The sequence below is a fragment of the Pleurodeles waltl genome, chromosome 10 (assembly GCF_031143425.1).
Source record: "Pleurodeles waltl isolate 20211129_DDA chromosome 10, aPleWal1.hap1.20221129, whole genome shotgun sequence".
Classification (NCBI taxonomy): domain Eukaryota; kingdom Metazoa; phylum Chordata; class Amphibia; order Caudata; family Salamandridae; genus Pleurodeles; species Pleurodeles waltl.
Window position 1 is genome coordinate 65,976,053 of NC_090449.1, and position 15,867 is coordinate 65,991,919.

Genomic DNA, 15,867 nt, shown 5'->3' on the forward strand with positions numbered 1-15,867 from the left:
AAGCGCATGGCTACCCTAAGGCAGTGGTTCCCAACCTTTTGATTTCTGTGGACCCCCACTTTAACATTAATGGAACCCAGGGAACCCCAATGAATCATCATGGGAATCCAGGGACCCCCATCTGAGTCACTAGTGGAAGCTGGGGACCTAATTTGTCAATATTTATTAATATTTTTTAATTTTGTAGGCTCTCGCGTACCCCCTGAGAAGGCTTCGCGGACCCCCAGGGGTCCCCGGACTACAGGTTGGGAACCACTGCCCTAAGGCTTTCCAACACTGCGGGGAGCAGTATAAGCAGAGCATGCAGGTTTTTTGTGAGACGAGTCCTGCTTCAAGCATTTTTCTGAAGTGAGGTTCATCGTCCAGGTGTCGCAGCTCAAAAAAAAGTGAGGTTCATCGTCCAGGTGTCTCAGCTCAAAGGGGAGTGAGTTCTGAAGTTTGCGGTCCAAGTATGCAAAAGATCTGCCTCCCCATCTAGCTCTGTAGATTATTGGTATCCTCAGTAATAAGCCATAGGCGGACCTTAGTGATCTAGTTGCTTGGACATCCATGAATAAGACTTTATCCGGCCACATTCCCAGGCTCTTCAAAGGGGAGTTGGGGACAGGAAGATTCCCCAGAGAGTTTGGTCAGCTGGTCACTGGCTTGGGATCTAGGTTGTTTCCCAGGATCATTAACTCAGTCTTGTCACCATTCATTTTAGGCAACAGTTCACCATCCACCCGGCCACTTTTTCAAGGTAGGGGACTAGCTAATGTTGCTCCAGCTTCTTGCTCTTGGCGAGGGATAGAGCTAATTGTGTATCATCCTCGTAGGACACAATCGACATCCCAAACTCCTGCACAATGTCTGCCAGAGATCTCATGTGAATAATAAAGAGAGTGGGGCTAAAGGCTGAGACCCTTGGGACCCCACACTTCGATGACAGGACATCTGAAAATATCCAAAAACTGTTACTCGCCTTCAAAATGAATGTTATCTTCCAAGTTCTAAATTCTATAGCTTCCTAAAATTGAAAGTAGATATAACTAAGAAACAAAACTAGCTCAAATAGAAGGCATTTTTATGCTGTTGCTAAAATTTAAAAATCAGGGCAACGTGGCATTGAAAACATAGTATTTTTTGATCCACCCTTAATCTGAAGGCAATGAAAATGAACTTAATCGAAGACCTCAATAAATTCCACTTCTCACCTTTAACATAAAAGTAATGGGATCTTACATAGTATTACCCATTAAGGCAAAATAACATTGGCATTTTCTCAGTTCAGTACAATAACCCTATATAGGACATTTTGGCCTACCTGGAAGATGCATAAAATAGAACTGCTGCCAACTCCATCATGCAGGCACTGCCAAAGAAAGCAAATAGACTTGATTACATTCTTTGAGTGTACATTTATTAAACGTTACTGGGGTGAAATTTGGTAACTTTACCTAATATACTTTCAGTACAAATCTCTCATAAACTGTCTCTTCATTTCCTGCCTGTGCTATTCACACCAGCATTGCAAAAAATTTTTGTAGTCGTGCTATCATCAACTGCACTTGACATTATATTTTATCATTGGAAACAAGAGAACAGGCTGTCTAAACATACTTGTTGGGTGTGGGTAATGTACATACTAACTCTGGGCCACAAGGATCTCCTTTCCATTGACTGACACCTCTGAGACACATCAGACAAAAACCTTATTTAGTCGAACCACCATGACTATTTAACTCTTCCCCAAGTAGGGTCCTGAACGATCTTAGGAGAATGAACTATTTTTATAGCTAATAAATGCAAGATTATGCGCCATTCTTTGCCCCCAATTCTCTCATACTTTTTCCCGTGTATACTGGGTTACCCTGTTTTGTTAGTTGCTGTTTCTCCATTTTTATGATGACTGCCAATCCTATCAACTCCTCTTTATTATTCTTGTAATTGGTATTCCAACCCCTCCCCACCCTTCACACTTAATCAAATTTTGATACTGTAAGTGGCCTATAGTGGTTCCTGTATGTACATTTTAGATGTCTATGACATTTTTTCCAGCTAACCAAATAAACCAGTACAAATAACTTTGTTAGAGATGTATGTATATTTTGTGCATCAGTATTTCCCTAGCTTGCTTATTTATCATTTTATTTAATCTCCATGGACTGTCTATTAATTGGCTTAATTAATGATTCATGAACATAAAAAACATCATCTTTGTTAACATGGTTACACCTATTTTTCTTCGTTTAATTTCACAATTTTCATTTGTATTGCAACAAAACATATCCTTTGGAATCGCCATTGCTTGAGATGTACTGTAATTCATCTTCTTAAAGCATACAGAATGCGCTTGTGCCTCCCGAAGAACCTCTGGTGGAGCCGAGCCTTTGGTGAACCAAAGGGTACTTAAGGAGACCTCCTTTGTCACTTTGTCCTGTAAGTCTCCGGGTTTCGCCTCTATGGAAACACAAGAAAAATGTAGAATATCTAACCCCTCATCCATTATTTTCATTGTCATCCCATTTTCCATCAGAAAGCTCCTTTGTTTCTGTTCATGCTAGTGCTAATCCCTTGTCACTCTGGGCCCAACTTTAAACCTGTAGTAGAGAATGCAAATGTATCACCAAAGAGCTAAGTTAGTTGCTGGTACCAAGTAGGACTAGTATATTTTTCTGTTTTCGCGTATTTAGAAGGTGTTGTTGCACAAGCTGCAGGTTATTCAAATATTGTGTCTAAATCACCAGCTAGAGCACATTTTCCAAATTTAGCAAATAGACCCCTGGTTACCTGCTGCAGCCGCACACCTTTCAAAATCTTTAATATTACTGGTAGATCATGCACAGTTCTGCGCTGGCCTTCCTTAAAGTGAAGCACACTTTCTGTGCTCCAGTTTGTCGACATAGATCTTTAGACCAGACTCGGCTACTTGCACCGTAGGCTTTTATCAAGTGGTCAGAATTTGTTCATGGAGTTGTAGAATGATTTGGAAGATTGACTTTAAAAAGTTTTTTGCCAAGAAATGAAGGCTTATCGCTTTAGGAATGTGTCTGGACCCCTTAGGTTTTTTGTGGCATCGCTTGGATACCTTTCAGTCTTAAGGCCGTATTGTATGTGAACCTTGGATTGTGCTGAAAAAGGTCAATGCAGATAATTCCCACTGGAGTTCATCCCAGGTATACGAAAATGAGGCACACAATCAAGAGCACCACCACATAAAACATCTTGCATGCCAAAGGATCTGCCATACCACCTGGTTGTGGCCTTCACAAGACCCGCTGTGGCATGCACACTTGCATCGGTAAACTGTATCCCCTCTTCAGTTAGCTATGTCTTCAGCTTCACCCAGGTCCACACACATCAGAGCAGAGTATTTACGGGCTTTTGGGGGATGTGATGGGGTAGAATGACGTTTGCTATACTCTGTTTGGCAAAAGGGGAGCATGGACAGATTTCCAGTTTGTCTCCTTGCTGGGGTTTCTTATCTTATGCCTTCCAGGGAAGGCTTGGGACAAATCAACAGTGCAAGATAAATTGTACTGCAGAAGTCGTCCTTACCCTCCAGTGTTTTCTGTTGGTCAACTTTTATCAGCACTAAAGCCGAAGTGCCTTGAAGGAAGCCAGCACACTGTGCTCCTGTATAGAATATGTAGTCTTATAGGCCGTGCCTTGTTTTTTTCATTGGTGTTGTGCCTGTTTTAGTCTGTCCTTAGTTCCCTAGCACTCTTATAGCCTGGGTGACTGCTCTACAAATAATGTACATAGTATTTTACTGGATCTAGCTGTACCCTTCTGCCCTCTGCAGCATGGTGATGCCACTTGTTGGCAACATCACCATCTAAAGGAAAGAAATAACCAATTCAATCCGCGGGATACAGCTTTCTGCTTGCATTGAGAAAGCTTAGTTTACTTAATTAATCTCATATGTTTTTTCCTGTGGAGTGCAAACATACAGCTGATGACAGCTTCCTTATTCTCATATAGAAAACCGGGCATTAGAGTGATAATGACAGTGCTTTTCTAAGGTTTTGCTTTGTTTGTAACAGATATTTGCCGTTGGTCTTATTCATATACTGACTGCACTTCTATGATTTTTTTCGTGTCTTGGAGAGAACTAACTGTTTCTCATGTAGTTAAACAATGCTTCTTTTATAAGTACAAAATAAGCAGACCAAACAGTGGTGGATGGTATGCTTGAATTAATCTCTGCCACTGATAATCACTCGGGCTGCATACTAGTCCATCATTATTTTACACACCATGCCACCTCAGTTTGGACGCAGCTATATGCAACTCAACCTTGACCCTGCTCCAGTCTGAACAGTCCAGTCCGAACCGCCAAACCAGGTCCTCCCTGAACCAGAACACAAGCAACCCAGGACCGGTTTTGACCTAGTCATGGGCTCGTGAGCCGGGTACAGCTGGGTTCCTGTTACATAGTGTGCACGAGACCCATGTCTGGGCATACCCGTCCCACTTAAAGTGCCACAATAAGTATACCAAACAATGATGGATGGAATGCTTGAATTAATCTCAGCCACTGGTAATCACTCAGGTCCGCATCCCAATCCATTGTTATTTTGCACACCATGCCATCTCTGTTTGGACCCAGCTATATGCAAATCAGTCCTGACCCTACTTCAGTCAGAACAGTCCAGCCTGAACTGCCAAGCCAGGAGCTCCCTGAACTGGAATACTTGCAACCCAGGACCAGTTTAGCCCTAGCTATGGGTTCATCAGACAGGTATATTTAGGGAGAAACCCGTCCAAGGTTGCTTGTTTGCCGGTTCATGGAGAACCTTGTCTGACAGTTTGGGCTGAACTGTTGACATGAGGAGCAGAGTCAAGACTGATCTGCATATGGCTGGATCCCAACTGAGGTAGCACGGAGGGCAAAAAACAATGGATTGCGGTGCAGCCTCTAGAGATTGCCAGTGGCTGTGATTGTTTTCAAGCATTCCATCCATCACCATGGTGTTTTTACATTTCATGCCCTAAGTGTGGCGGGTATGCCCAGACATTGATCTCGGGCTCACTGTGCCACTGGAACCAAGCTATACCTGGCTGACGGTCTCCAACTAGGGCAAAACCTGTCCTAGGTTGCTTGTGTTCCCGTTCAGGGAGGATCTGACCCCGCAGTTCGGGCTGGACCGTTACCATGAGGAGCAGGGTCAAGACTGATTTGCATATGGCTGGGTCCAAAGTGAGATGGCATGGTGGGCAAAAAAACAATGGATTGGAGTGCGGCCCAAGAGGTTGGCAGTGGCTGAGATTAATTCAAGCACTCCATCCATCACCTTGTTGTTTTTGCGCTTGTATGAGTACAGCAAGAGCTGGCACTGTAACATCACCATCACAGCCGGCCAGGAAGACCTTTCTGAGCACCACTTTCTAGCAAATTCCCAGTGTTGTTATGGCGATTGATCGCCTCTTATCTGTTTATTGTGATACAAGGCCGGTTTACTCTTCAGAATATCTATTTCTAGTGGATGCCCAGGGTCTTTTATAGCTAGCTTCCTCTGTTCGCCTCTCTAGATCTGGCCCGCGCCGGTGGTCCTCCTGAAATCAGTTACCCTCTTGTCTGTATTTCTGCTGAATATGACAGTCGATCCTGAAGATCTCGACTTTTTTCACTTGTTTATTTCAGAATTTGGTGGTCACTGGTGGAGACCTTTTGTTTCTTCTCCTGTGCACTTCTGATTGATTGTGAGGGTCATCTTTAGTGAGCCCTCAGGATCTAGAAGACAGAACTAAATCACACCTTTTCTGGCCACCCTCAACTAGCTCCTTCTGAAAGCCAGAAGTCTTTTTAAATTGGCATTCATGGTGCTTCACCCAGCTTTTTCTCCTCTTTTATTCATTCCTTTATCCCGTCCTTCCTTTCACTCATCCTACTCTTTTCCCATCTTGATACTTCTATCACTCCCTTTCTGAAACACTTCATACATACAGTGCATCTGGACTGATTGACATCAGATTTACATATGTTCCACCATCCCCCTCCAAGTCTCATTCTTCCATTCAACACCAAACCAAACGTATAGATATGAACATGTATGTGTGACTGATGGTCTATTAGTTTTTGATGTTACAAACCAACAAGTTGAGGAATATTGATGGTCTGTTTAAACATCCATGTATGCCTTGGTCTGTATAATCAATATACGATGCATGTATCCTGATACACAGTAGTATTCTGTTTACACTTTATGTGTGAACTGTACCCTTTAAATCTGAAAAAAGTAGAAAAACTCTGCACACTGGAACTCTACACTTCTTGAAAAAGAAACGTGCCATTTCCAGGTGAACGGAATTTCTGTGGGTCTGTGGAACCCTGCTTCTGTAAGCTCCAAAGGACTTTCACGCAAACTTTCTCTGAGAGTGCCTAGAAGCCATGGCACATGATCCTCCCAGCCATCCCCAAAACGAATGACCACAAGCTGTGCAAATAGGAGCTGAAGCAACACTGACCCCTCCAGACCCTCGGTGGACTTTAGGAAAGTCAACTAGGCGGTCTCTCTTGCGCCCCGCCCCGAAAGAACTTGCCGACCAGTCCTCAAAGACTTCCTTTTCAAGTGGTCTGTGTATACTTGTACACACGATATAGGTGCCTGATGCAGTCTTTGTAACGTCATTACTTTTTATTTTGCTCTTATAATTGTTTCTTCTCTTTATATAAAGATCTCTGCCTCCCTTTCTAAGTATGGTTCGTGCTATACAAAAATCTTCAATAAATAACCTAATAAAATAAGTTTTCTGCAGAACCCCCCTTTCCTCGAGTGTTTGTTTTAATAATTTTAGGCTTGACTGTATTGTACTGCAACTCTCACTGGCATCATAATACATGTGAAAAGGGCCTTTGCAGAAACTGATATGGAAAGTGCAGCAAGATGGAGATGGTTCGTGATTCTGATTGGAGTTCATCGTTGACTTGCCAATGTCATGTTTTCGTTGTTAAATTAAGAGTTGTGCAAGCACAACTTTTCCCAACATTTTTCTGTGGTGCTGCAGTGATTGGCCTTCGACCAAGCTAAATGTGTCATGGGTCTGAAGTTGTTGCTGTCTGTGACTTGAGCCATTGTGAACACGAAGCATTGGTTGACAGGTTTTGGGAGTAATTTGGCCTACATTTAAGGGTTGGCCATCAGTGTGCAGAAGCACGAGGTTTTGTGGAAAGTTTGAGAATAAACCTAGCAGCTCATACCTATTAATGTAGGAGTGGTCAGTATTATAAAGATGAGGCTGTAAGAATGTTTTGTCTGTGGGCTTGTGGAGCGCGCCAGGGAGTTTGGCATATGAAATACGACTAGAAACAACAGTGAACCTAACCCTGCTCACTGTTAAATCAAACGGTACTCGTGTGGGTCCACCAACAATTAACAGGGAGTACCCCCTGGAGACACTGCCAAGTGGCCAGTGTGTGGAAGATTGGTGTAGGTGTGCATCCTGGAGCACTGTTCATCCGGAAACTATGACCTTGAGGGTCCACTATGTGGAATGCTTGAAAGGTGTTTTGACTACCATAACCTGTTTGGTGCAGGGTGTATATCTATAGACTGGTGACTAGTATCTGCCAGGTATGGGAGTCCTGCATTGACAAAGTGTTTATAAGATGTAGGACTCTACAAAGTTGTGACTGAGTCAGAGGGGCAGTGGGCGCTCCTAGCGTTTACACCAAAAGGGCCAGGGGGTCACAGGCGGTCAAGGTAGACACACAATCACTTGTGAAAAGCAAGGCTACTGCCTTATGAATGACAAGACAGCAAATGGTTAAAAGAGGACTCACAGCTGGTGACATGAGCAGGAGTGTTGCAGTGTTTTAGGGGCAGTGATAGCGCCTACTGCTGTACGTACACAGCCCATGAGTGAGTTGGGAAGGGGAAGAGCATTCAAAGTTAGCAACCTGGAAAGAAACCACCCATCCTTTAAAGGCCCACGTTTCATGGTTTGAAGGGAGGCAGATTTTGAACAGCTCCTTTCTCACGCCCGAAGGCTCTCCAAGAGGAATGGCTCAGTCCTTAGCCGACCTGGCACCCTGCCCACTGGAGGGTACGAAATGAAGCCCTCAGCAATTGCTGCCTAGAAAGAACAAGACTGATTCGACGTGTTTGTTTGCATTGGTGCTGCACTTGTTCCCACGTGAGAATACACATTTGTACGCGCCAATGAGAAATCAAATGCACAGACCTTTGTCAGAGACGCCTGGGAACTTGGGACTCTGCAGGCGTTCTGATGCACTTCTCGGTGGTTTCTGAATCCCCATGAGTTGTAAACCTTCTCCGTGCGAGCAAGGGGCCCTGTGGGTGCAGATTCACTGGCTGCTTTGAAGATCTGGCCACAGTGGTTGATGTGGCTGGGACTTATATGTTTTATATGGCAGTATTAAAGAAATTAAAATGCTGAATTGCAAAGCACAAATTCATGATTATACAAAAAGGCAGAGGGCGGAATGACAATGTCGATATAACTGAGTTATTACGGACACCTGATTACTCCAAAGTGGGCAGCGATTGAGTTCGTTTAGAGACTGGAGTATTCCGTAAATCAGTAACAGTGGTTTCTCTAAAGGGAAGCCAAAGATTGAGTAGCCATTGGCACCAATCTTTCCTGGGTCCATCAATCCGTGCATCCTCCTTGGTGCAGTAGTTACCATGCCCCTCTATCGTTGCACCTTTTTATGTGGTGTTTGATGGTGCCTGTGATTTATGGGACTCAAAGCATGCCTTTATGATTGTTGTTTCTGTGGGTCAACGTCAGGGTTGTAGTTTGCAAACATGGCTAGTTGCTTGTGAATTGGCTTCCCCTTGCATCCTTATGCCACTCCGTCATGACTAAATCTACATCTGGCCCCACCCAGCGCAGACTTTCCCATTTACCCTTAACTTGTACTTCTTGCCCTCTTCTGCTCCTTCTCTCTGTCTCCTACTGCCCACTTTCTCACAGGTTTTCTCCAGTCAGATGCCTAAGATCAGGTACCACCCTGTTCTGAGGACGATCCTTTCAGTCGAAAGGCTCCTTCATCTTTCCTTCCCGCCCTTTACCTCATTTCCACTTGGCCACTTCTAATACTTTTAGATGAGCCAATTTTTAGAACAGCAAACTTGTTCTACCCACCTTCCTTCAACGAACATGAGGCATGGACGATGCTTGAATGTAACGGAAGCATCGTGCGATAATACACTGTAATTTACAGATAGCACCTGTTCCCTTGAAGCTGTCACTAAATTTGCACAGACAGACAATTTTACTGATAATCCTACACAGCACACACATGATAATTTGGTGAAATTAGGTTTCTCTGAATAGTTATCATTCGTTCATCACCAAAGTAAAGTATCTTGATTTGTTTTGATCCTATTAAAATCGCTGTTTCCAGTACAATTTAGAATCACAAAAAGCGCTTCGTTTTTTTCCTATCTGCTGAATGCACACAGTTTATTTACAGATATTTACATTTTATTGTCTGTTGCAGATAAACGAGATCCTACTGCCTTTACTTTCACATTCCCTGTACTCCAGCAAGAATGTACCATAATTCACATTAAAAACTCCTCTCACTTTGCAGTCAGAGAAAGAAATGTAGACACCAATCCCATGTTAAAAGAATAAGCAGCGATATGTCTGAAGACACAGCCTGATTGATATTTGCCACAAATGTGACAAGACAAATCCCGAATATAATATTTATTTAATACTCAGACTCCCTGATCTGCTAAACATCGGCTCAACTAAGAGTTTGGGAAACACTGCCATAGAACATTATTTGGCACAACACATGCAAAAGTGTCTCTCTGTCTGTGTATGAGTAACTGCATGCATGCTGATATGTGTTTGAGTGGCTGTAGGACTGTACGCAGGGGTGGCCGTAGATATGTTGATCTAAGTGTGTGTGGATGTCAGTAGGTATGTTGCCTGTCCTACATTTTTGCATGGATGTCTTGGTTTTGATAATTTATGCGTAATAATATGTCTTTAAATGTGCATGTAATATGCAGAAATCGTGCAGCCGGCCTCTGTAACGGCTGCTGTGGTTGTATGCTAGATTTGATAGATAGATAGGTAGATTTTATTAGCATACTTAATTAAAACCAACGCCAATTCAACGCATCGCATTTATGAGCTATGAATACACACAAACACGTATGCATTAATATGATTAGAACAGGCGATTACAAACTGGCCGGGTGGGTTTGCCCCACTGGTTTTCTTAAAACTTAAAACAAACAGAAAATTGAGGACAGATCCTCCTTAAAACTTAACACAAACAGAAAGATGAGGACGGATCCTCGATTCTGATCTTAATTTTGCAATGTCAATATAGCATCCCGAAGTCTGATGGTGCTTGGTTACACCTCATACTGGATGTAGGACAATGACACCCCTATCAACCATGGCTTTGCACAGACCTTTCAGCTACCGGTTCGGCCGTGTTTGACAGAGATTTGCACGCTTGTCATAAACTTCGTCCCCCGGCAGGCAAAAGGAATCAAAGAGCCACTTAGCCAGCTGATGACAGCTGGTCTGCAGGAGCGTGTGCTAAGGGGCGTGAAGGTTGTGTTTCAAAAGTATTCTTCTTTGCTCCAACAGTGCTGGACATACACAGAAAAGATGCACAAGGGACTCTTGTTTGTACCCACAAAGACGACACGCTTCTGACCTGAATTGCTGTTTCCAGGAGGGAACCATATCTTTGGTGGCAATCGACCCAAAGCGCAAAAGCATAAATTGTTGTGTCAGCGTTTGCCTAAAAAAAGCTGAGAAATATTACTGGGATCTGAGAACTTTGTATGAAGGTAGTACCGCCCAGGCATGTTGTATTTTGGCAAGAGTGCTCTTATCAGTGATGAGTGACAGTGACCGGGTTGCAATGTTGACCATCTGGTAAAACTCCCTTTGCTCAAGCTCATGCCCCAGACAGTGTCCAGGCCCAGGTCCTTTATTGAGTTATTTAGATGGTTTCCCCATGAGCCTATGATATTGTGGCGCTGTTGTTCCTTGATTTCAAGCCAGCATAGATTGCCTATTGATCCTGTTTCTGCGGCTTGCAGTCGCCAGCAGAGTTTTACATACGCATTCTTGCTCTGGAATATATAGTTTTTTAACCCGAATTCTAGGTGAACCTGAGCTGGTGAAGCTGAGTAAGGGATCTGAAACACAACTTTGTAGGCCTTTGTTTGACTTTGATTAAAAACTGCTGTTTCTTTGCTCAGCATTATCTCAGCCCCATAAGTGACTGTTGGGATTAACCGTGCTGTCATAATGGAGAGCAGATGATTGTATAATGGAAAGCTCAGTTTTTGTTTTAGTGTCTTGAATCCATATGTCAGGGCTTGTGCTTTTGCTTGAGCAGCAACCAGCTGGGGTTTGAAGGACAGGTTTTTATCTACTATGAAGCCTAGATATTTGTAAGCGGCAACAACCTCCACCAGGGTTCCAATGATGAACAATAAGCCACATTTACGTTTCAAATCCACCAGTCTGACCACTTTGGTTTTATTCAGGTTCAGTTCTAAACCTTGTTTGATGATGTAACCAGTAAGTTCCAGCTGCAGGCCGATTGGAGTTTGACTAAGAAGCACAATGTCATCTGCATACTGTAACCATGCAACTGTGTCCTGAGCCAGGACCGGTGGATGTTTTGATATCGGGGAGAGAGCCTCAGTAAGATCGGCTAGGTATAAATTAAAGAGCATGGCGGGTAAAACACATCCCTGCTTTAGACCATTTAAAGTATGAACTCTGTTGGTGACATGGCTGCCTGCTCCGATCTTGACTTGCACCCAGGTGCCTGTGTAGAGTTCCATCATCAGGGTCAACCTGCAGCTGGATAGACCCAAGCTTTTCAGTTTTTACGACAGACGGGCTCTTGGGACCTGATCGAACGCTGACTTGAGGTCGATGAAACAGGCAAATAGCCGACTTTTCTTGTATCTGGACTTAAAGCCTAACAAGGCCAAGGCAGTCAGGTTGGTTGAAGTTCACATGCCAGCTCTGAAGCCAGTCTGGCTTCATGGTAAGTGTTGTCTCTCTTGGATCCAACCCAATATTTGTTACAGCAAACATGATGCATAAAGCCTAGCTTCAACGTCAATGAAGGCTATTAGTCTATAGTTCGTTGGAGAGGCAGGATTGCCCGTCTTGTAGATAAGATGGAATATGCTGCCTTTCCAGGCATCTGGAAGCATCTTGGAGCCATGGAGGTCGTTGAAAAGGAGCGCCAGATAGTAGGCCCAGTATGTTGCATCACCTTTGAATAGGGTGTTGGGAATACAATTCTGTCCTGCGGCTCCTGCCATTTTTAGCTTCTTTATAATGCCAATTAACTGATCGATATCAATGTCCTTGATGGCACTGACTTGGTCATGGTCTGCCTTTGTCTTGACTCTAAAGGCAAAATCGGACGGCCTTGAAGTGCTCCAGATTGTTGGTGGGGGGTCCTCTTCTATCTCCATTTGTGCTGGGGACGAGTATAGTGCCAAGGCATGGGTTTCCCAAGAGGCAGCGTCTATGCCTGTGATGGAATGACTTTGTTTCCCATGTACCAGCCTGTATGCTGGATTTAAATGTCTATGCAGGCATCCGTGACTAAGGTAGAGCACGCTCCGGCTTCCAACGTACTCAGTCATTGTTTCAGCCATGCTCAGTGCACACGGGCGCCTGTAATAAAAGTGTTGTTCCTACCTTGCAATGAGTTCTTCAGCTTCACCTTCTTCCAAACCTTTGTGCTATCTAATATATACTACTTATAGTACAAACTACTTACCTGTAAATGAACAGTTACATAAAGTAGTGTTCACACCATGTACTTCCAGCCTTTCATCAATTTCCCTACTTCAGCTGTATGATGATGTGTACATAACATTTGTATACCACACTTCATCCTGCTGGTTCATGCATTCACACTTTATTAATGCGCTACAAAAACTAGGCCTATTGGTTTTGCCCGTGCTTGTTTGCACTCTGCTGTCACCTCCAAGGAGTCTTTGTCCTCCGAGCGCTGAAGCTTCCTTGTTGATTCTCTGTGCTGGTCTCTGATTGCTTGTTTCTGCTTCCTTCCTAGATCCTATCATAGAAGCTCCTGTGTACTTGGCAGAGTAAGTCACTTAAATTCACTCTTTCAAACAACACCCTTTGTGGTTGGGTGTGTGGAGAGCATGGGAGGGAATTGTAACTTTAGCAATTGTGGTAATATGATAACTAAATACTATATGTGTGACCTTCCGTGCCCCCTGGGATTGAATAAGGTATGTATTTTCTAACGTAATCAGGCATGAAAAAATAATATTTTTTAAATAGGCATCGACCCCTGTCTTGCTGAATTAACAAAATGGAGCATCAGGACATTTTTAAGTTTTGCAGATAACAGTTGTCTAAGTTGTGTGGATAAGGGAGGAAATTGACCCACAGAAACCCTGCACCTTTCCAACACTTCATACCTCTTTGATGTTCACAGACACTCATGCACTTCATCAGTATTGCTTAGAGGCACAAATATATTGAACTGATATTGCTGACAGGCACTCCTAGACTTTTGTTGTGTTTTCCAGGCACAGCTCACACCTTGTAGTCTTTGCTTGGAGAAACAGCCAGGACTTTGCTGACTTCCTCTCAGATAGCCCTGAAGGCCATCAGTATTGCTTTTAGATTCCCTTGGACCTCGTTGACCGTTCTCAGTTTATTGGCATTTCTGATGCACCTCTACATCTCATTGACATTTCTGAGACACCGCACCTTGTTCACGTTGCTCACAGATGTCCCTGTACATCATCATTACTTCTTGCAGACCCACCTGCACTTGATGAGATTTTACACAGCTATTCTCTTACTTGCTACACTGGTTGTTTCAGTGGTTAATAGGTTTAGAGTTGCGCAAAGTACCGGTGAGATGTCTGGACTCCTATGGACCTACAAAGCATTAATTTCAATCACCCTTGTTCTTTCAGGCCTGCGTTCCTGCCCGACCCCACCGACGGCAGCCTCTACATAATCGGTGGGAAGAACAAGGAGGGGTTAATGGTGAGTAGAGCAGCGTTTAGGATTCAGGAACGTAGCTTCCATCACACAGATGAGTGACTGGCCAGAGGACTGATGAGGAAGAGTGTAAAGTGTTCCTGTTTGGCAAGGCAACATTCAACACAGTATCCAAATGATCATAGCTGTAGGTTATCTAACTCAACATTGTAGCACTGAAATTCCTTTGTATCATAAAACTAGAGGCTTAGCGTAATCTTTTTCAATATCTCGGGATCTTCTTGGCAGAGAACAAGTGAGATCAGTAGATGTTATGTCACTCTCTTATTAACAGAAAGGGAAATGAAGGAATAACGTGATTGACCAGATGGAAACGATTTTGTAGCAGTCCACTCTGCATTTAAGACAGAGTTCACTATCTGTAGCTCTTTTTTAAGAATTTGCCTGCGCTCAGCTAAAGAAGAAATGATTTGTGTTGCAATGAACTGGAAATTTAAAATATTAAAGGGTACATCTGGTTTGCTCCTTCGACTATTTGGAGTTGAATCATCACCAGGAAAGACAATAGTTAAGATTAGTTGGTGTGACAATGCAGGAGATTTGGTTAGTAAAATGGAGTTAAGCGAATGGCTAATTCACCAGAGATTGGTATTTCTATTTAAACAATTACATTTAAATCTTAAGCCCATTTCTGGAATTTAAACTTTATCTGATGAGCCTAGTTATTAAGCCATGTTTTGATTAAGGAATTAGCTAGCTTTTTTGGATTATCTGACACATAAATTCCCCTCTAAAATTGAGTTTGTCATTTTGCACTTCTTTTTTAATCAAATGTCTGTGATAGTAATTAAGAGAATGTGGATTGGGCTGTAAAACATGGATTGTGTCTGTTAAATACGCGTTAGGTTACGCGAAAATACCTTTTAATCTTTATTTTTTACCTGATTTTATGTCTTTAGACTTGGTAAACCATATCACAGATCTCTTGTCTATGGAAAAAAGCAGCAGTTGAAGGCAGAGTAGAGTGTCTTCCAAATCTATATATTATTAATTGATTTAGGCCCTCATTACGACCTCGGCGGTCTTGTTCGAAAACCGCTGAGGAACCGCGGTGCTGAAGACCGCCAGTGCAGGCGGTTTTCCGCGCGGCGTATTATGACTGCTGGCAGCCCTCCGTCCTTTTTCGGACGGAGAGCCGCCAGCAGCCATACTGGCGGTCGGCGGGGAAGTGGAGGTTGCTCCACCTCCACCGCCCGTCATCAGAACACCGCCCACCGAATCACATCCCATGATTCGGTGTGGCGGTGTTCTGGTGACGGTGAGCTGGCGGTGGAGCAGCTCCCATGGATCCCATCCCCTCCCGGAGGATCAACGAACAAGGTAAGTTGATCGTCCGTTAGGGGAGGGGGGTGGGGGAGTGTTGTGTGCGTGCATGGGGGTGTGAGTATGTAGAGGGGGTATGTGAGTGCGTGTATGCATGCAGGGGGTGATGTGTGTTTGAAAATGTGTGCGTGTCTGTTTGTATGTCTGTGAGTATGTGTGCGTGGATGTCTGTATGTATGCGTGCGTGTATGACTGTGTGTGTGTGTCTGTTGGTATGTTTGTTGGTATGTGTGCGGGTATGTGTAATGGTGGTGTCTGCATGCGTGTAGGGTGGGGGTGTGTTTCAATGTTGGGGGTAGAGGTGGGGAGGAGGGTCCTGCCACCTTTAGGGGGTGGGGGGAAAGGACTTAGGGGAGGGGGGTGTGGGAGACCCCATCAGTGCCAGGGAAGGAATTCCCTGGCACTGATTGTGCCTACCGTCATGGATTTCATGGCGGTTCCAAACCACCCGAAATCCATGGCGGTATGCAGGGTCGTGATACCGCCGGCGGTCTGGTGACGGCTGCCGGGCTGGAGACCGAAGTCTCCAGCCCT

The 15,867-nt window shown here is 43.9% G+C and overlaps 1 protein-coding gene across 1 annotated transcript in view; it reads left to right on the top strand.

The window, feature by feature from the left end:
• Positions 1-15,867, top strand: part of ERN2 (endoplasmic reticulum to nucleus signaling 2) — a 176,665-nt gene that overhangs the window by 55,702 nt on the left and 105,096 nt on the right. The window contains exons 3-4 of the mRNA XM_069209679.1: positions 13,040-13,073; positions 13,923-13,995. Coding sequence (XP_069065780.1) covers positions 13,040-13,073; positions 13,923-13,995 — 107 coding nt within the window. The remainder of the gene's footprint in view (positions 1-13,039; positions 13,074-13,922; positions 13,996-15,867) is intronic.